Genomic DNA, 21242 nt, shown 5'->3' on the forward strand with positions numbered 1-21242 from the left:
ACCTAGTGGTTTGATAATGCCCTTTTCTTCCTTCAAAACAGTCTCATTAAAAAACATTTTACCTTCTTATTAAATAATTTGGAACACTAATTTGGTCTCATTTTTGACAGCAATTAATTTAGATTGATTCGAATAGTTCACAACAGCATGCTTCAGTGTTTATGTAAAATACTCGGCATCATTTCTCGAACCAAGCGCTTGATATCAAATGGCTGTGACGGCTGGCTCCGAAGATGAGATGATTTAAGTGACGTAACTGAAAAAAACTGTTTTAATCCACCTAGTGGTGTAATGATGCCTTTCCTATGTACATATAATATTGTGGTGTTCTATTCAAAAATTTTCTCTTCGATTTTTGAAAGAAACCAAGTGATTGTTTATGCATAACATACAGAATAAAACAGTGCTTTGATTGCGTAAGCCATCCTTAAGAGAACGACACTTCCGGTACCGGATCCCGAGAACCGGTATAATCGAAGTCGGTTCGTACGGCCACCAACTAACATGACACACAAACTCTTCTAGTACGCACCCTATAACTCCGGATTCGGAAGTCGGATCCGGATGAAATTCAGGAATTCCGTATGGGACCGGGAGACCTTTCATTTGAATCTAAGTTTGTGGAAATCGGTCAAACCATCGCTGAGAAAAGTGAGTGAGATCCATTTTGGTATATATGACTACTATTTCCGGTACTTCCGGAACCGGATACCGAGAACCAGGATAGCCGGAATCGGTTTGTTTAGTTGCCTACTAATAATGACTATCGGTTTGTGTAGTTTTGAGACCAGTTTAGAAAAACTTTCACGTTTTTTGTTTCACCGGTGTACAATATTGAACACACTTTACTCTATAATTCCGGAACCGGAAGTCGGATCCGGATGAAATCCAGGAATTCCGTATGGGACCGGGAGACCTTTCATTTGAATCTAAGTTTGTGGAAATCGGTCAAACCATCGCTGAGAAAAGTGAGTGAGATCCATTTTGGTATATATGACCACTATTTCCGGTACTTCCGGAACCGGATACCGAGAACCAGGATAGCCGGAATCGGTTTGTTTAGTTGCCTACTGATAATGACTATCGGTTTGTGTAGTTTTGAGACCAGTTTAGAAAAACTTTCACGTTTTTTGTTTCGCCGGTTTAAGTGACGGTGTACAATATTGAACACACTTTACTCTATAATTCCGGAACCGCAAGTCGGATCCGGATGAAATTCAGGAATTCCGTATGGGACCGGGAGACCTTTCATTTGAATCTAAGTTTGTGGAAATCGGTCAAACCATCGCTGAGCAAAGTGAGTGAGATCCTTTTTGGTATATATGACCACTATTTCCGGTACTTCCGGAACCGGATACCGAGAACCAGGATAGCCGGAATCGGTTTGTTTAGTTGCCTACTGATAATGACTATCGGTTTGTGTAGTTTTGAGACCAGTTTAGAAAAACTTTCACGTTTTTTGTTTCGCCGGTTTAAGTGACGGTGTACAATATTGAACACACTTTACCCTATAATTCCGGAACCGGAAGTCGGATCCGGATGAAATTCAGGAATTTCGTATGGGACCGGGAGACCTTTCATTTGAATCTAAGTTTGTGGAAATCGGTCAAACCATCGCTGAGAAAAGTGAGTGAGATCCATTTTGGTATATATGACCACTATTTCCGGTACTTCCGGAACCGGATACCGAGAACCAGGATAACTTGAATTGGTTTGTTTAGTTGCCTACTGATAATGACTATCGGTTTGTGTAGTTTTGAGACCAGTTTAGAGATTTTTCTACGTTTTTTGTTTCGCCGGTTTAAGTGACGGTGTACAATATTGAACACACTTTACCCTATAATTCCGGAATCGGAAGTCAGATCCGGATAAAATTCAGGAATTCCGTATGGGACCGGAAAACCTTTCATATCAATCTAAGTTTGTGGAAATCGGTCAAACCATCGCTGAGAAAAGTGAGTGAGATCCATTTTGGTATATATGACAACTATTTCCGGTACTTTCGGAACCGGATACCGAGAACCAGGATAGCCGGAATCGGTTTGTTTAGTTGCCTACTGATAATGACTATCGATTTGTGTAGTTTCGAGACCAGTTTAGAAAAACTTTCACGATTTTGCCTTTTTCATATAGAAAGGCTATGCAATCACTGTGAAAATCGACTTTTTAACCGAGGCCCGGAGGGCCGAATGTCACATACCATTCGACTCAGCTCGACGAACTGAACGAATGTCTGTGTGTGTGTCCGTGTGTGTGTATGTGTGTGTGTATGTAACAAAAATATGCACTCACTTTTGTCAGAGATGGCTGAACCGATTTTCACAAACTAAGATTCAAATAAAAGGTATCATGGTCCCATAGATTGCTATTGAATTTCGTTTAAATGAGACTTCCGGTTCCGGAGTTATATGGTAATATGTGAAAATTTGTGAAAAAGTTTGCACTCAATTATCTCTGGAACAACTCAACCGATTTTCGCAAACCTAGATTCAAATAAAAGGTCTTATAATATCCTAAAAATTTGTGGAACATTTTATCTGGATCCGACTTCCGGTTCCGGAACTAAAGCGTGATAAGTGGAAAATTACCTATTTTGTTAGTATTTTTCCACGAACGATGGTTAAAAACAGGTACAAATCCCATAAAACTGTCTAATAAATTCTTCTAGTTTGCAGAGCTTGTTAGTTTGTGGGTATAAAAACTTAATTCGGCACTACTGGTCCCCTCTTTTCCTGTTCCGAGAGCACCGAAAGTGGAGAAGAAAAACTCCTAAAACTAAATTCACTTCGATTTCTCTGCGATGCTTGAATAGGTTTTCACAAATCTTGATTTGAATTAAAGTTCATACTGTCTTTAAACCTACTGTGAAATTTCATCCGGATCCGACTTCCGGTTCCGCAGTTACAAGGCGATGAGTGTCAAAGTTTTCAAATCGGAGTGACAATATGTACAACACCGAAAGAAGAAGAAAACACAAAACGAACAAGGCGTGCTTTGTTCTATTTCGTACCCGTTGTGTAGTGATGTCAATAATAATAATAACAATCCTACTACATGTTTCATGCTGTTTAGCACGCAGAAGTAACAGAAACGCAGGTTCGTTTCGTTAGATTTAGTTTAATTGGTTTAAACGAAATAGAGCATGAGATAGTAAGTATAAGTTTAACTACGTTCAAAACTGTTCCAATTTGTAGGTCATATTTGTTGGTAGCAAACGAATCAACTTCGGCTATTCCGTTCATCTGAATCCGGTTTCGAGAGAATTGGAAATAGTGATTAGAAACTGCAAAAAGGATCTCACTCACTTTTCTTGGAGATGGCCGAATAGATTTTCACAAACTTATAGGTTCAAAAGAAAAGTCTTACAGTTCATACGGAATTCCTTAATTTGTTGTGGATACTACTTTCGGTTCCGGAACTACAGGTTAAACAGGATTTATAGAGTTTGTGAAATTAGATCCGAACAAATTATCCTATTCCTATTCAATAAACAGATGTTTTTTGCGAATTTCACGGTTATATTTATGATGTAATGAGTAATATGAGAAAGGCATCATTACACCACTAGGTGGTTTAAATTGGTTTTTGTATCGCCGGTTTAAGTGACGGTGTACAATATTGAACACACTTTACCCTATAATTCCGGAACCAGAAGTCGGATCCGGATGAAATTCAGGAATTCCGTATGGGACCGGGAGACCTTTCATTTGAATCTAAGTTTGTGAAAATCGGTCAAACCATCGCTGAGAAAAGTGAGTGAGATCCATTTTGGTATATATGACCACTATTTCCGGTACTTCCGGAACCGGATACCGAGAACCAGGATAGCTGGAATCCGTTTGTTTAGTTGCCTACTGATAATGTGTAGTTTTGAGACCAGTTTAGAAATTTTTTTACGTTTTGAGACCAGTTTAGAAATTTTTTTACGTTTTTTGTTTCGCCGGTTCAAGTGACGGTGTACAATATTGAACACACTTTACCCTATAATTCCGGAACCGGAAGTCGGATCCGGATGAAATTCAGGGATTCCGTATGGGACCGGGATGCCTTTCATTTGAATCTAAGTTTGTGGAAATCGGTCAAACCATCGCTGAGAAAAGTGAGTGAGATCCATTTTGGTATATATGACCACTATATCTGGTACTTCCGGAACCGGATACCGGGAACCAGGATAGCCGTAATCGGTTTGTTTAGTTGCCTACTGATAATGACTATCGATTTGTGTAGTTTTGAGACCAGCTTAGAAAAATTTTCACGTATTTTGCTTCGCCGGTTTAAGTGACGGTGTACAATATTAAAAACACTTTACCCTATAATTCCGGAGCCGGAAGGCGGAATGGTATATGAGTCGAATGGTATATGACACTTGGCCCTCCGGGCCAATTTTCTTTAGTCGGTTTTTCAAGTGATTACTTAACCTTTCTATATGAGAAAGGCAAAAAGGTGGGTGGGTAATGTCAGACATAACTGGATGTCGTGAATACGAAAAAACTGGCACGCTCCCATCACTTTTCCGAATATCAGTTAGTTGATTGATTATATGAATTGTGCAAGCTTTCCCCTATTTCACTAATTGAGTGTAAAGCGATGCACCTATATTAAAGTACAGATTAGTTACATTAAACAGCTACTATTCTACAGCTATATATTCCAAACTTGAAACAATTCCTTTTTAATTTGCCAATATAGGAGGCTAGGTACGATAGTTCGAAGATATCTGATTCTTCTCGAAATTTCAGTACGAAACAATTGCAATGGCCTGGTCTGAAATGTATCGACGATCTTCGGTATGCAAGTCATTTTAATAATAATAATGATAGTAATAATAATGATAATAATAATAATGATAATAATAATAATAATAATAATAATAATAATAATAATAATAATAATAATAATAATAATAATAATAATAATAATAATAATAATAATAATAGTAATAATAATAATAATAATAATAATAATAATAATAATAATAATAATAATAATAATAATAATAATAATAATAATAATAATAATAATAATACAGATTAATCTGTACATATATGTATGTATAAATAAAATGCAGATTAACCTGTATATATTGCAACCCTGTATCGCATGGCATATTTTCACACGACCCCATACTAGTATAAAGATGTGTTCATCATCATCACATTCGCTTTCGCATTGCCTTTCGTAATTGAATGTGTTAGTAACGGTACAAATCTGCCTTTTTCCGGTTTTCGGTGCCATCAAGCTGACGGTGTCTCGCACGTTCAGAGTAGCTGCTTTAACTTAAATTACGCTATTTCTCACATCACATTTCATTTTATACCCGCTACTGGCAACGGTGTAGGGACGTCCCCTTTGTTAGAATTCCTTTCCTGTAGGCAGAACGGGAAACAGTGAAACGATATAAAAGAGAGAGTTAGTATAGCAGCAGCCAGTAATACTGAATTGGCAGTCGAGCTGTTAACAGCATCTTGTGGAATTTTTACGCAGAAACACGCACACAGGAGTAAGAGTTAAGGGCAAGGCAAAGTCCCGCTCGAACCGTGCTGGTCTGCAGTTCCCAGTTGGCAGAATCCATCGTCTGCTCCGGAAGGAAAACCTCGCCAAGCGTGTTGGTGCCGATGCATCAGCCTATCCGGCGGTAGTGATGGAGTACTTGGCTGCCGAAGTGTTGGAATTGGCCGATAATGCTGCCCATGACAACAAGAAAACGAAAATCATCCCTCGCCATCTGCAGCTGGCCATCCGTAACGATGAGGAGTTGAAAACCCCGTCCTTTTCAGGACGACCACATCACTGTGATAAAGAAATATTTAGGATTGCTTTAAGTTTAACCAGTTCTGATACGCCTGGAAAGTAGAATGCCCAAATCAAGTGGAAACATTTGCCGTTCGTAATTGAATGTGTTAGTGACGGTGCAAATTAATTTAGCTTCCATCTTGATGAATCTTTTGATAGGAAATATTGAGATCTGATATGGTTCTCGTGTGTGTCTTGTTTCAGCAATGGGTCTTGCTGGACTTTTTGGCTGCCTTTCTACCGATTTTCGGTGTCATTGTGCTGACGGTGTCTCGTGCATTCAGATCGGGAAACAGTGAGACGACAGGTCCTCGATGTTGCTCTCGTGTCTTGTTTCGGGAACAGTTGCTCAGCAAATGGTAGGAAAAACGAACCTCTCAACTTTTATATGAATGCTATTGTATAGATTCAAACATCTCGCGTTCTGATTGGCTGATGCTTTCATGGGTTAAATCAAACAGGTTTTTCAATAGTGTACTATTGAAAAACTTCAATGTTGCTGCAATACACGTTCAAGTTAAAATTTTTCGATTCTACTGGTAGTTAGATTATATAAATCCTTCTACAGATCACTGAGCTATGAGCTTTCAAAATACGAGAAAGCAAACACGCTGTGGCGGAATTACAAAACCACCACGTCTTCTACGTTAAACCCTCAGAACAATTGCAATATTACATTTCATTTCATTTCATTTCATTTCATTTCGACACAATGTAGTTACATTGTAAACGTATTCTTGAGAATACTTTGTACGGAAACCAGCCATACATCGTAGCACATACAGTCTTATGATTTGATACATCGGTACTTTACAAATCATAAACTTTAAATATTTTATGAGTTGGACCGATATGACCAAAATTAAGCTCGATACCAAAAACGGTCCTCCTATCTTAAAAACTTGAACTGCTTACAGCGCACAAGCAAAGTAACGCAATGAATATAAACACTTTAAACCATGCGCGCCGCTGGCGTGGATTTTCCGCCTCGCGCGAAGGAAAATAAATAACTTCAATTGTTCTTGCCATCGCTGCGGGTCGAGCGATGTTTATTAAACATTAGCCTTCTCCATATAATTATTACCAAAACCTTTTCGATACATGTAATTGTCAAGTCTCAAGACTACTCGTCAAACCTACACGTACACAGAGAAAATTTGTACATTTTATAAAAACCAAAATGCAAAAAATAAAGACACATTCATTCGGTAACCAAGACGGGAACCAGACTTCTTCTTTAAAGAAAGAACCTGCCACAGCGCCTTATGAATTATCTTCTTTGATACTCGTTTATACCAAACATTCCAGAAAAGTTTAATTTTGAACTATTTGAGAATATGTCACAGAAGTGAAAATTTTATTATAAAATTGTGATCATATTTCCGATGGACTGTAGTAAGAATTATGTTGGTTCATTAGATATAACATGAGATAATCACGATCAAAACCTTATCACTCTCTCAGAGGGTAAATTTTGAAAAGGTGCCCCATAGTAAAGTAAGTCGTATTCACGACAAAACGCGTTGGTTTTGTACCGCGCAATTTTCTCGGAAATAACTGAACCGATTTTAACAAACTTAGGTTCGATTGAAAGCTACTGTTGGGCCTTTGATCAAGTGCAAAGATCAACTGGCTGCGACTTCTGGTTCTGGTGATGAAGTGACGTAACCGTCAAAACGCGTTGATTTTTTACCATTAAATTTTCACTAATCTAAATGTCCTTTTAAAAAAAGGAACAACCGCTCGTTTCACTTGCTAAAATTAAACTGACTTTATTCTTTAATTCAATTGTATCTACAGCTCATAATGACAAATTGCACTTTTTAGTGGACGTGACTTTTTCGTTCCCAGAGATCGATGTCTTCAGGTGCGAGATGTTCCGTCGCCGTTCTTGTCTGTCCCGTCAGGCTGGCGCCGATGCTAACGTGTTCGTCAGCAATTCTCGCTATCCTCGTTAGGGAAGCTCCATTGCTAAATCATCCCTTCTTATAGATGAGGTTCCGTACGAATCACATCCTTAAGTGTCAATGATCTAAGCTGGGTTGTATATCTCTCTCTGGCTCCTGGTTTGATGTGGTCTCTGTTACTTGCTGTATTTTAATAACGATGCAGGAGAAAATTTTGAATAAAACCATGATGACTATTATCATACATGGGAGAGAAATGAGTCCCCCAAAAACAGGCCAAACTGGTTTGATTTAATCGGATGTAATCCATCTCTCTTATGGCCTCCATGTGTAAATTGAGTAAGTGTTCTAAACTTAGGTTGGCTATGGTGAATTGTTTGTGTATTGTGAGGCCTTCCAGGGGAAGCTGAAGTGGTTTACTAACTATGTCCTGCATTCGGTTAGAGTAAAAGAAAAGCAAAGTATTGGCATTACATTCCTTTTGTGGAATTTGGCCTTTCTGTTTCAGCAGACTTCGCAGCGGATTCTTAGTGTACAGAATCATTGCATGGCTAGTACTATGGATCCTACTGACACTAAGAATCCTTCCAGGTCGGGGCTCGAACATACGACAACTGGCTTGTAAGACCAGCGTCCTATGCATTGAACCGCCAACCCGGGTCGGTTAGAGTAACTGATATTATTAATGTTTACTTCGCAATCTTGGAAAGTGCCGCTTAGAGTACGGTTGATGATTTCACAATTTGATGTGAATGAGATATTCTTGTTAGAGTTTAAGATGATATTTGCATCATTTATAACGATGATTTCGTGTTCAGGCGGGTTCATTGTATAATTACAGTCTGCTTGTTGACCAGAGAGTAGGCTGGAATGCATCTGGAATTATCGATTTCAGTTTCAACTAATTTGTATATATCAGGTTTGAATGAATTAACGATAAAATTGCCAGTTTCGTGACTTAGGTAGTTTCTTTTCATCAGATGTATTTGCTTGTGGTTAGCTATGACAGGAAAGATGTGAACTTTGTTAAATATCCTTTTAATGTGGAACACATTTTTGTTTTCTATATAGGGGTGCAAACTAGAAATTCAAGAAAAATACATGTAGAAATGTGGTCAGATTTTGAACAATTACAACTCAGTCAATATTGTATCATATATCATATATCAAAGGGAAAGCAGCGCTCTGATTGGTCAATCGATGCAAAAGCGAAGCTGTTGGAAGCACACGAAGCTATAAATATAAGCAAAATTATAGCTAACGTTTCAGTCCTACACGTAGCTTGCTAGAGGTAAGTTGTTGCTAGACAGCAAGAAAAAAAACGCCATAAAACGATTTAAAGCTTTAATTGCTATGCCCTGATCTTGTGTCATGAAAGATTGGATGAAATCCCATGTTATGTCGTTTCGCCTGAGAAATTGACAACTACCCCAGGGTAAATTTTGAGTGCATAAGATTAATTTCTTATTTATATAAGATGAACTCGATTGATAATGAGAACAAGTTTATCGCTTCAACCGAAATCGCAGAATGGTAGTAGAGAAACGCTATAAAAATAACTACTTGCATACAAAACTTGAACACAAGCTCGGCGAAAAGATGCTTAAATATCGATATCTGTATCGCAAGCATGTACAAACATATAATTGCATACATTTGGGCTATTGATGTAATTTCGTCGGCTAAAAATTAAATACAAATCATGAAAAATATAGTCTATATTTTGGGTTCGCGTGTTCGGTGTTGGTTCATAATAAAGACAAAGCAGACTCTCGTGCATTTGCAGATTCAAAAGTGTGACGATTAATTGAAAATGTCGATCATTAGAAATTTTTGTTGCCTTGTTCCACATCAATGGCTCGAACAACCCCATGGGGCTGATCCTTGTAGTTTTATCCAAGATGGGAGCTTTTATGATGAGAGCTAATTCCTTGCCATTCGTGGCAATCGTGGTGTCTGCATAACTGAGTGCATCCAAGACATTATGAACTGCGACATTTTGGTTGATTATATTTTAATACAAAATGTTTACTTCCTCCTGACTAAGAATTTTCTCATTTAGGTTTCCGGTTCTAGCTAATGATATGCTATCTGCGATTTGTTCTAGTTTTTCTGACAAATATCTTAAATTGAGGAAAATGTTAATGGAATGTATTTATGCTGATTTTGTGTTTGAAAGCTCTATTGCTTCTTTGGTTTTGTATACTAGTTCTTTCATCTGTAAGTTTAAGGCTGGTTTATTCTAACTTGTTGATTGTTACTGGAAATAAGGTCGTTGATGGAAGAATTTATTATCTTTAAGTCATTGGCGTCGGGACTACCTGCTATAAACTTCTAAACTGTTCCTAGACTGTCCCAGCGTCTTTGTCTTCTAGAAGGTGCTAAATTGTATAAGGTTTGATAAATTTGTTCGAATTTCTGAATTGAGAGCTTCGTAAACTGGTTAGATTTCAATTCATCAAATTGTATCCTGAGATTTTCTACATGTATTCTTAAGGCCGTAACATTGAAGTGGTGTACATAATAATGGGCTGAAATTTGTATCCTAGCTGTTCCTGAATGAAATAAAATTATAGGGAAATGATCTATTCTTTTGATTTCCAATTTTTCGCCTGCTAATATCTCCAATAGTATGAAAACTCTGTAAAGAGGAAAGGTAAACCTGGTCAGATCTTTCTAATCTTTATATAATTTTTGTGAACTTTTCTTCCATCATCCATAGTTACTGTACTTTTATTTACTCCTTTAATTCTATTTTTGTTGAACCTTTTTTGTGTTTTAGTCGTTGTCTAGCGACCTTATTATGGAAGTCCAAATCCTTTTTGCCTTTCTCATATAGAAAGGTTATGCAATCACTTGAAAAACCGACTAGTGAAAATTGGCCCGGAGGGCCAAGTGTCATATACCATTCGACTCAGTTCATCGAGCTGAGCAATGTCTGTGTGTGTGTGTGCATGTGTCAAATAATCTCACTAGGTTTTCTCAGAGATGGCTGAACCGATTTGGACAAACTAGGATTCAAATGAAAGGTCTCGTGGTCCCATTTCTGAATTTCATTCGGATCCGACTTCCGGTTCAGGAATTATAGGGTAAAGTGTGTTCAATATTGTACACCGTCACTTAAACCGGCGAAACAAAAAACGTGAAAATTTTTCTAAACTGGTCTCAAAACTACACAAATCGATAGTCATTATCGGTAGGCAACTAAACAAACCGATTTCGGCTATCCTGGTTCCCTGTATCCGGTTTCGGAAGTACCAGAAATAGTGGTCATATGTACCAAAATGGATCTCACTCACTTTTCTCAGCGATGGTTTGACCGATTTCCACAAACTTAGATTCAAATGAAAGGTCTTCCGGTCCCATACGGAATTCCTGAATTTCATCCGGATCCGACTTCCGGTTCCGGAATTATAGGGTAAAGTGTGTTCAATATTGTATACCGTCACTTAAACCGGCGAAGCAAAAAACGTGAAAATTTTTCTAAACTGGTCTCAAAACTGCACAAATCGATAGTCATTATCAGTAGGCAACTAAACAAACCAATTCCGGCTATCCTGGTTCCCGGTATCCGGTTCCGGAAGTACCAGAAATAATGGTCATATATACCAAAATGGATCTCACTCACTTTTCTCAGCGATAGTTTGACCGATTTCCACAAACTTAGATTCAAATGAAAGGTATTCCGGTCTTATACGGAATTCCAGAATTTCATCAGGATCCGACTTCCGGTTCCGGAATTATAGGGTAAAGTGTGTTCAATATTGTACACCGTCACTTAAACCGGCGAAACAAAATACGTGAAAATTTTTCTAAACTGGTCTCAAAACTACATAAATCGATAGTCAATATCAGTAGGCAACTAAAGAAACCGATTTCGGCTATCCTGGTTCCCGGTATCCGGTTCCGGAAGTACCAGATATAGTGGTCATATATACCAAAATGGATCTCACTCACTTTTCTCAGCGATGGTTTTACCGATTTCCACAAACTTAGATTCAAATGAATGGTCTTCCGGTCTCATACGGAATTCCTTAATTTCATCCGGATCTGACTTCCGGTTCCGGAATTATAGGGTAAAGTGTGTTCAATATTGTACACCGTCACTTAAACCGGCGAAACAAAATACGTGAAAATTTTTCTAAACTGGTCTCAAATCTACATAAATCGATAGTCATTATCAGTAGGCAACTAAACAAACCGATTTCGGCTATCCTGGTTCCCGGTATCCGGTTCCGGAAGTACCAGATATAGTGGTCATATATACCAAAATGGATCTCACTCACTTTTCTCAGCGATGGTTTGACCGATTTCCACAAACTTAGATTCAAATGAAAGGTCTTCCGGTCCCATACGGAATTCCTGAATTTCATCAGGATTCGACTTCCGGTTCCGGAATTATAGGGTAAAGTGTGTTCAATATTGCACACCGTCACTTAAACCGGCGAAACAAAAAACGTGAAAATTTTTCTAAACTGGTCTCAAAACTACACAAATCGATAGTCATTATCAGTAGGCAAATAATCAGACCAATTCCGGCTATCCTGGTTCCCGGTATCCGTTTCCGGAAGTACCAGAAATAGTGGTCATATATACCAAAATGGATCTCACTCACTTTTCTCAGCGATGGTTTGACCGATCTCCACAAACTTAGATTCAAATGAAAGGTATTCCGGTCCCATACGGAATTCCTGAATTTCATCCGGATCCGACTTCCGGTTCCGGAATTATAGGGTAAAGTGTGTTCAATATTGTACACCGTCACTTAAACCGGCGAAACAAAAAACGTGAAAATTTTTCTAAACTGGTTTTAAAAACTACACAAATCGATAGTCATATATACCAAAATGGATCTCACTCACTTTTCTCAGCGATGGTTTAACCGATTTCCACAAACTTAGATTCAAATGAAAGGTCTTGCGATCCTAAACGAAATTCCTGAATTTCATCCGGATCCGACTTCCGAATCCTGAGTTATAGGGTGCGTACTAGAAGAGTTTGTGTGTCATGTTAGTTGGTGGCCGTACGAACCGACTTCGATTATACCGGTTCTCGGATTCCGGTGCCGGAAGTGTCGTTTTCTTAAGGATGGCTTACGCAATCAAAGCACTGTTTTATTCTGTATGTTATGCATAAACAATCACTTGGTTTCTTTCAAAAATCGAAGAGAAAATTTTTGAATAGAATACCACAATATTATATGTACATGAGAAAGGCATCATTACACCACTAGGTGGATTAAAACAGGTTTTTGTTTTTCTGTAATGTTTTTGAAAACATTTTCTATTATCGTTGGTGTGCGAGGAGAAGGTAGTATGACTTCGTAAGGAGTGTGTTTTGTGGAACTATGGATGGAGGAATTGTATTGGTGGAGTGCTAAGGAGAGTAGGTCAGTGACTGGTTTTTCAGGATTTTCGTGTTTGATTATACAATACAGTTCCAAAATGGTAGAGTTGAAACGTTCCACAATGACGTTCATTTCACTTCACCCTGTTGGTGTGACGTAAGGTTTAATATGATGAGCATTGTAAAAGTTTACCAAGTCTCCTGTTGCGAAGGATTTTTCTCCGTCCATAACTAAAATTTCTGGAGGATTATACTTCAGAAGAATTTCTTTCACAGCTGGGATAATATCAATGGCGGCTCTGGAGGGTATGGATTTTATTTGAGCTAATTTGGAAAATTTATCTACGTATGTAAGAAAATGACCGCTTTCAAAAAATAGGATACCGAAGTGAGCTATTTTGAAAGGAGCGTTTGGAATTGGAGTTGCTTGGATTGGGTATTTTATTGGTCTTCTGTCATATTTGTTTTCATTACAGATCTGATAGTTAACAATAAAATCCCGTAATTTTTGTTTTAATCTGGGGAAGTGGAATCTTTTTAGAATTAGAAGTTTATTATCTTCGACGTTCCTGTGAGCCCTTTGATGCTCTTTTCGGATGACAGCCCACTGTCCTCTTCCTGGATGTCTTCGAGTTGTGTTTGTGCGAAGCGGATTTTCAATAATCTCTGATGTCCGAAATGTTTCCTATATACCTTCTGTACTTTACCCATAATTTCTACTGTTGTTAACAGCCCGCTAACTTTACTAGCATTAAAATTGTTTTTCAGTATCTGCAAAATAGATTGATCATTAATATCATTTATATGGACAGTAATTCTTGTGTACGAGTCGAATGGTCGTTACTTTGTCGGGTCCTTTCTTTATGATCACCTGGTGGCGAAATGAGTTAATTGGAGCTTCGGTTGATACTATGAAGAAATCGTCGCTCGTACCGGAGAAATGCTGTGTTCTAGAATTGTTTTCAAATTTGTCAAATGTTCGTCTAGTGATTTTCCGAATACGATGACATCATCGATGTACACATTGTATATTTTTCCTATGTGGTCTCTTAAGACATCATCAATTGCTCGCTGGAAGATTGCGGGAGCATTCTTCAAGCCGAATGGCATCCGGGTACATTCGTATTTTCCATTATTGATTGAAAAAGCTGCTTTTGTCGTGAATACGACTTACTTTACTATGGGGTGCCTTTTCAAAATTTACCCTCTGAGAGAGTGATAAGTTTTTGATCGTGAATATCTCTTGTTGTATTTAACGAATCAACATAATTTTTGCTAAATGCCATCGGAAATATGATCACAATTTTATGATAAAATATTCAGTTGTGTGACATAATCTCAAATAATTCAAAATTAAACTTTTCTGAAATGTTTGGTATAAACGAGTATCAAAGAGGATAATTCATGAGGCGCGTTTGCCTTTCTCGTATTTTTAAAGGTCATAGCTCAGTGATCTGTGAAAGGATTTTTGTAATCTAACTACCAATAGAATCGAAATTGTTCAACTTAAGCGTGTAAAGAAAAAAGCATTGAAGTATTTCTATAGTACACTATTGAAAAACCTGTCTCATTTGGCCCATGTCAACACCAGCCAATCAGAACGCGTTCTGAGGAAGAGAACAAAATATCTGCTGCTGTACAACAAATCTTTCGAGAAAATGTTCCGAACAGTGTTTAATATCGTAGTGAGTTCCACAATTTGGTCCTTCTTAAAGGCAGGAATGAATCCCGTACAGCATCCTGATATTTTCTTTCAATGAATTATGCAAATCCAAAATGAAATAATCGAAATTAAAATTCTGTATGCTACTATTTTTATAGTCGTTAATACCGTCCATTAGTGAAAAAGCTACAGACGAAATCACGTAAAAAGAAACCTCTTAACAAAAATTGGATCAGTTTGGATTCTATCGCCACTGCTAGCAGATGTATTGTGTTTCGGTTGCAAAGCTAGTTTCGCTTCCGACAAGAGCGATCACGTTACAGCTGCCAGTCATTTGCATTGGTGAAAAAGCAACGGTGGAGAACATTACACAAAATCAGCCGTTCTAATGGCTCTAAAAGTTTTCTAAAGAGCTATTAGGATTTCTTGCTCGCAAATCGAATAGAAATATCCTCAGTTTAGTGCAAATCTAGAACTGTTTAATTTGATTTTTGCGCTTTTTGCTGTGTGAAATTCACAGTAATCGAGATCAAATGAAGCCTTTTTTGTTTTTGCGAAAAATGTGAAAAAGGAAAAATGCTTGCATAATTCATACAATTGATCAACTAATTGATATTCGGAAGTGTTAAGGAACATGTCAATTGTTTTCGTATTCACGACATCCAGTTATGTCTCTGACATTACCCACCCGCCTTTTTCGATATCTTTTCCTCTCATCTTTATCTGATGAAATCCAGATGCTAGATCGAGCGTCGTAAAATATTTTTCGCATTTTAGTTTATCTAAAACATAACTGATTTTGGATATTGGATATTTGTCAGCAATGGTTTTCTCATTGACCTTCCGATAGACAATAACCATTCTGAACATTTTTTCACCCGACGGATCGGTTTTTTTTTGGTACTACCCAAACCGGTGCTGTCCAGGCGGATCGCGATGGTCGAATTATACCATCATCTAAAAGTTTGTTGATTTGCTTCTTGACCTCATCTACATAAGCAGCAGGGTAAGGATATATTTTTTGATGTACTGAAATGTCATCTGCAGTGTTAATGATGCATTCAACATATGTTGAACAAGTAAATTTTTCGTTGGGTTTGTGAAAAACTTCTTTCGTAGTTTCGAGAATCTGATTTAATTTGACATTTTCTTCTTCGGAGAGATGCTTTGTACGGAAAATGTTATTTGTCGAGTTTTCTGGTTGAACGTATTCTTGCAATGGGACGACGAGTTTCTCATTGCCAGAATACAAAGTCAATGTCTTGTTGGTAATGTCAATGGTCGCGTTTAAAGCGGTTAATATTTCGGTTCCAATGATTCCACAGAAATATGAATGAAATTTATGTAGCAAAAATTTAGCGACATGATTTATTTTAGGGTAGAAAAAATTGATGTCGATTGCTGAAGTAGCGTTGAAGGTACCATTAGCACAACTTATATTAGCGGCATCAAAGTTGTATGGTCTTGAAGCTTTGTATGACCATGCCAGTTTTGGGTCAATTAAATTGATGTTTGCTCCCGTGTCTACTAGAAAAAAGATGCATCCATTTGTCGTCTTCAAGTTGATGTATGGCAATATCGGCCTCACCAACTTGGATTCCACTCTAAAAAATTCGTTGTATTAGATGTCGTGGGTTCGGGTTCGTCAAAATTGTTTTGATGTTGTTCGGCCGCTGTTACTATTTTCATTGTACGGTGGAGCCGGTGGTTGAAAATCTTGATAATCATTATGATTGTAATATTGCTCGAACGTATGATAATGATCATGTTCGTAATCGTCGAAGAAATCACCGTGGACATATTCAAATGAATTTTCCACGGGGTGTGCCTGTCTCTTGAAGGGAGGTATTTGGTACGACGGCGGATGTGGACGTTTTAAATCCATCTGCGGTCGGTTTCCGTAGTTTATATTGCGAGATCGTAAACTTTGGTCGATTTCCATTGGTTCTGGTCTTTGAAATGTATTGGAATGATATGGTTGCCTATTCGGAGAAAACTGTTGTCGGTTTTGGGCAAATGGGTTCGGTGAGAATGGTTGGCGATTTTGGGAAAATGTGTTCGGAGAGAACTGTTGCCGATTTGACATGAAGGGATTTGTCTGGAAGCCTCTTGTATATGGCATTAAAGGGGGAGGAAAAATTCTCGGAGGTGGCCGAGGTGGAAGTTTTGGCACCTCAAAGTCTCTTGGTTTAGGATGTGCGGTGTTATGTTCGTTTCGGTAAGATGCTGATCTTTAATCCATGCTGAAATAGTCAAGACAGAATTGGTATGCTTGACTTAGTGTAGTGGGGTTAAAGGTTTTTAATAAATGGCAAAGCGGTTTCTCTAGGCCACGAATGAAAGCGTCTACAGCTTTTTCCCTGAATTTGAGCGATGAGCGAAGATAACCACTCATTCACTCTAGAATAGCTAGAATACTCAAGCTCTCGGTTGCTGATTTTTTTTATCGAAGTTAGTTCATATTCGAGCGTTTTTATGTCACGCTTATCTCTATAGTAAAGTATGAGTGTATTTTTAATCTCCCCCCAGTCATAAGTAATGTTGTTAGAATTCAAAACATCAGCGGCCTCGCCTCTGATCTTCCTTCTAATTGATCTTTCAATTAACTGTGTTTGAGAGACAGTCGCTCCGGCTTCTCGGTACATATCAAAAATTCCTCCAACATCCAACCGGCCTTCCGTCGAAACGTTGTAGATCCTTTACAAAATCAGGTAATCTCCCAAGCTCAATGAATTGTTGCATGGTCAATTCTGGAGCTAAAGCTGGCATTGGGTTCGCCATTGTTTGTAAAATTATTTTTCAATTGGCTAAAAACGATTCTATGTCTACTTGGAATATTTTCACTGATCAGAAAAAATCAGTCACTTTAATTAACACTTATTTTTTAGATTCATTATTTATTGATTAAAAATATTTATTATTACTTACATAAAGGACCGTGTCCTGGGTGCGGCCAACGTTTGGTCCGTTGGTCTATTTCGTTGGCTGTCCTCGGGGCGGGGGAATCGGTGAGCATGCACGTTTGGTTTGCTCCGTTTTACGTCACGTTACTCCGGTCCAGCGGTGCCGATCGGTCTAGCGACACAGTGTCTCACCACTCGCTTCGTGATCTATAGTTCCGGCTCCTTTAACCGGATTGTGACCTGGTTCTTATAACCAGCATTTAGCACTAATCAATTTTGAAGAATTTTGTCACTAAGTTTTTCCTTAAAGGATTTTTTCACTACACGACCACTTATTCTATTCCCGTCCACGAGGATCTCGCCGGAGCCTCCAGTTAAATTTTCACTAATCTAAGTGTCTTTTTAAAAAAGCACAACCACTCGTTTCACTTACTAAAATTAAACTGACTTTGTTCTTTAATTCAATTGCATCTTCAACTCATAATGCCAAATTGCACTTTTTAGTGGACGTGACTTTTTCGTTCCCATAGATCGATGTCTTCAGGTGCGTTCTTGTCTGTCCCGTCAGGCTGGCGCCGATGCTAACGTGTTCGTCAGCAATTCTCGCTATCCTCGTTCGGGTAGCTCCATTGCTAACTCGCGGAAGTTTCTCGGAGATGGCTGAATCGATTTCAACAAGCTTAGGCTCATTTGAAAGCTACTATTGGGTCATTGATCAAGTGCAAAGATTTCAATAAGCTTAGGCTCATTTTAAAGCTACTATTTTGGTATTGGTCAAGTTAGAAAATAAAATGACAGCAACTTCTGGTTCCGGAGATATGATGGTATAAGTGACGTAACCGACAAAACACGCTCTAATATATATTAGGGTGTCAGTATTTTGAAATCACCTTTAGTTTCGTACAGCGCTAATGCTCAAAAACTTAAGCACCTCGAAAAAAGTTCCCATGCAAAATTTGGGCTAAATTGGATATGGGTAAGGGTGCTGCCAGGCGGTTAAGGTTTGAAAATGTTCCATCTTAAGAATCACCATAGGGGGGAGTGCATGAGATTTCCGAAATCGAAAAACTTTTTTTGATGATAGAAACCATTATATTGCACGAAACGTCGAGATTTAGTGTCATCCCAAAAAAAAACCCAGAAAGTCGATTCTTTAAAAAAAAATGTTTTTTTTTGTATGACAATAAATCTCAACGTTTCATGCAATTCTAAGACTTTTTACAATTTTTTTTTTCGATTTCGGAAATTTCATGTGATTTTTCAAGATTTATGAAAATTCCATCAAGTGCCTTTTTCTATAGAAAAGTAAAAGAATTGATGGAAAACTGACTTTTGAACCGAGCCTCGGTGACCCATACTGCTATGTACCAGTCGACTCAGTTCGACGAGATCGGAAAATGTCTGTGTATGTATGTATGTGTGTGTGCATTTTTCGAACATATTTTTACCGCTCAAGTTTCAAGTCTAGGCTCGTTTGAAAGCTATTTTAAGGCCATTGATAAATATCGAAGAACAAATGGCTGTGACTTTTGGTTCCGGAGATATAATGGTATAAGTGACGTTACTGACAAAACGCATTGTTTACTAACCGCGCAAATTTATCGGAGATGGCTGAACCGATTTTAACAAGCTTAGACCCGTTTGAAAGTTATTATTAGGCCATTGCTCGAAAATCGATTTGCTATAAGTGTATAAGTGACATAAACGACATAACGCGTGTGTGTGTATGTGCATGTGCCCGTGTGTGTATGTGTGTATGTATGTAACAAATATATGCACTCACTTTTCTCAGAGAAGGCTGAACCGAAAGGTTGGTTGGTCGCATAGCCTACTATATAATTTTATCCTGATCGGACTTCCGTGCCGGAGAGATAGGATGATATGCACCAAAACAATGGAAAAAATATGTACTCATTGAAATTAAATTTATGTGAAAAAGTATGCAATTTTCTCAGTCGGTAGTGCAATAAAACCGTTCCAATTTCGGTTTAGGAAGAAATGAAAATGGTGATTGAAAACTGCAAAAACGATCTCACTCGTTTTCTATCAAGATGGCTAAATCGATTCACAAACTTATAGGTTCAAAGGAAAAGTCTTACAGGAGATATAGAGTTTGTCAGATTAGGTCCGAACAAAATTTATATTCAATGAACAGTTGTTTTAACGAATTCCTCAGCAATATTTATGATGTTATATCAGAAAGACATTATTACACCACTAGGTGGATTCAAACAGGCATTTTGTCGTGAATACGACTTACTTTACTATGGGAGCAATAAGTTTTTGATCGTGAATATCTCTTGTTGTATCTAACGAATCAACATAATAGTTGCTACATGCCATCGGAAATATGATCACAATTTTTTGATAATATTTTCAGTTGTTCCGAACAGTGCTTAATATCGTAGTGAGTTCAACAATTTGGTCCTTCTGAAAGACAAGATTAAATCCCGTACATCATCCTGATATTTTCTTCCAATGAATTGCAAATCCAAAATGAAATAATCGACATTAAAATTCTATATGCTGCTATTTTTACAGCCGTTAGGATCGCCCATTAGTGAAAATGCTACAAACGAAATCACGTAAAACGCAACCTCTTAACAAAAACTGGATCTAAGCCGGTACATCGGGATGTCACGCAGTGTACGAACTGTTTGAACTACGGCCATGGAGCGAGGAATTGCCACATGAAAAGTCGGTGAGGGAAATGTGCCGAATCACACAATGCTAACGATTGCCTACTAGATGACATCGCTGTAAAATGTGTGAACTGTGATGGCGACCATCCATCTACTAGCAAATCGTGTCCCATACGTGCTGAGTTCACAAAAATTCGACAACAGGCGTCCTCATTGCCGTTTCAACCTTCCGAGCGAACGGACGTGATTTGGATTTACTGCGAAAGCATTGAAAACCAGTTGTGTGTGTGTTAAAGTGGTCGGACGATATTGTGTGATAGACAATAGTGCTTTTTCCTCTGAGAGGTTTTTTTTTCGCATTATATAATAGAACAGTGCCTTATTGCGAGCGGTCGATCGAAACGGTACCGTTAGCCGATTATTGTTTCGCCGATCAAGGCCAAGTGTGAGGATTATAAACAAGCGGCCATTGTGTGAGGATTATAAATAAGTGTGCCTTTTCCTCTCGGAGGTTTTTTGCACATCATCAAAGCGGCGATACGCCGATCGACGAAGTCCAGCTTGGTGTCCCCCGTTGGATCTTAGTTAAGTACCTTTACTTCGTTTATTTTTATTTCTTTATTTGACCATTATATTTCCCCCCGAATCATTTGTTTTTGCGCGGAAGTAGTTCCGCTATGTCTAATTTAAAACCTGCCCCCCCCCCCGAACCCGATGTTCAAATGGAGACTTCCCTGGTCAGTAAAAAGTCCCGCATAAAGAGCTATCCTGATGGGCTCGCACTACCGGCCGGGCCTTACGCGGTCTATTTCCGGACCAAATCAAAGGAAAAAAAACTGAATATTTTAAAAATATCGCGGGACCTGTATTCGCGATATAATACCATAAAAAGTATAGATAGAATACGGCCAGACAAGCTCAGGGTCCTGTTTACCAGCTCAAAACAGGCTAATGAGCTTGTTCAAAATGATCCTTTTACGCTGGAGTA

The 21242-nt window shown here is 38.2% G+C and overlaps 1 protein-coding gene across 4 annotated transcripts in view; it reads right to left on the reverse strand.

Moving 5' to 3' along the window:
• The window catches only part of LOC131429963 (glutamate [NMDA] receptor subunit 1), a 641009-nt gene that overhangs the window by 489255 nt on the left and 130512 nt on the right, over positions 1-21242 (reverse strand). Inside the window, exon 1 of one of the 4 annotated variants that reach the window (XM_058594512.1) lies at positions 17638-17903. The exons of 2 other annotated variants lie outside the window; for them this stretch is intronic. In XM_058594512.1, coding sequence (XP_058450495.1) covers positions 17638-17725 — 88 coding nt within the window. In that variant the 5' untranslated portion in view covers positions 17726-17903. Of the gene's footprint in view, positions 1-17637; positions 17904-21242 lie in introns of those variants that run through there. One more of the 4 variants, XM_058594514.1, reaches the window with a different exon arrangement.

Source organism: Malaya genurostris, chromosome 2 (assembly GCF_030247185.1).
Source record: "Malaya genurostris strain Urasoe2022 chromosome 2, Malgen_1.1, whole genome shotgun sequence".
In the NCBI taxonomy this organism is placed as follows: domain Eukaryota; kingdom Metazoa; phylum Arthropoda; class Insecta; order Diptera; family Culicidae; genus Malaya; species Malaya genurostris.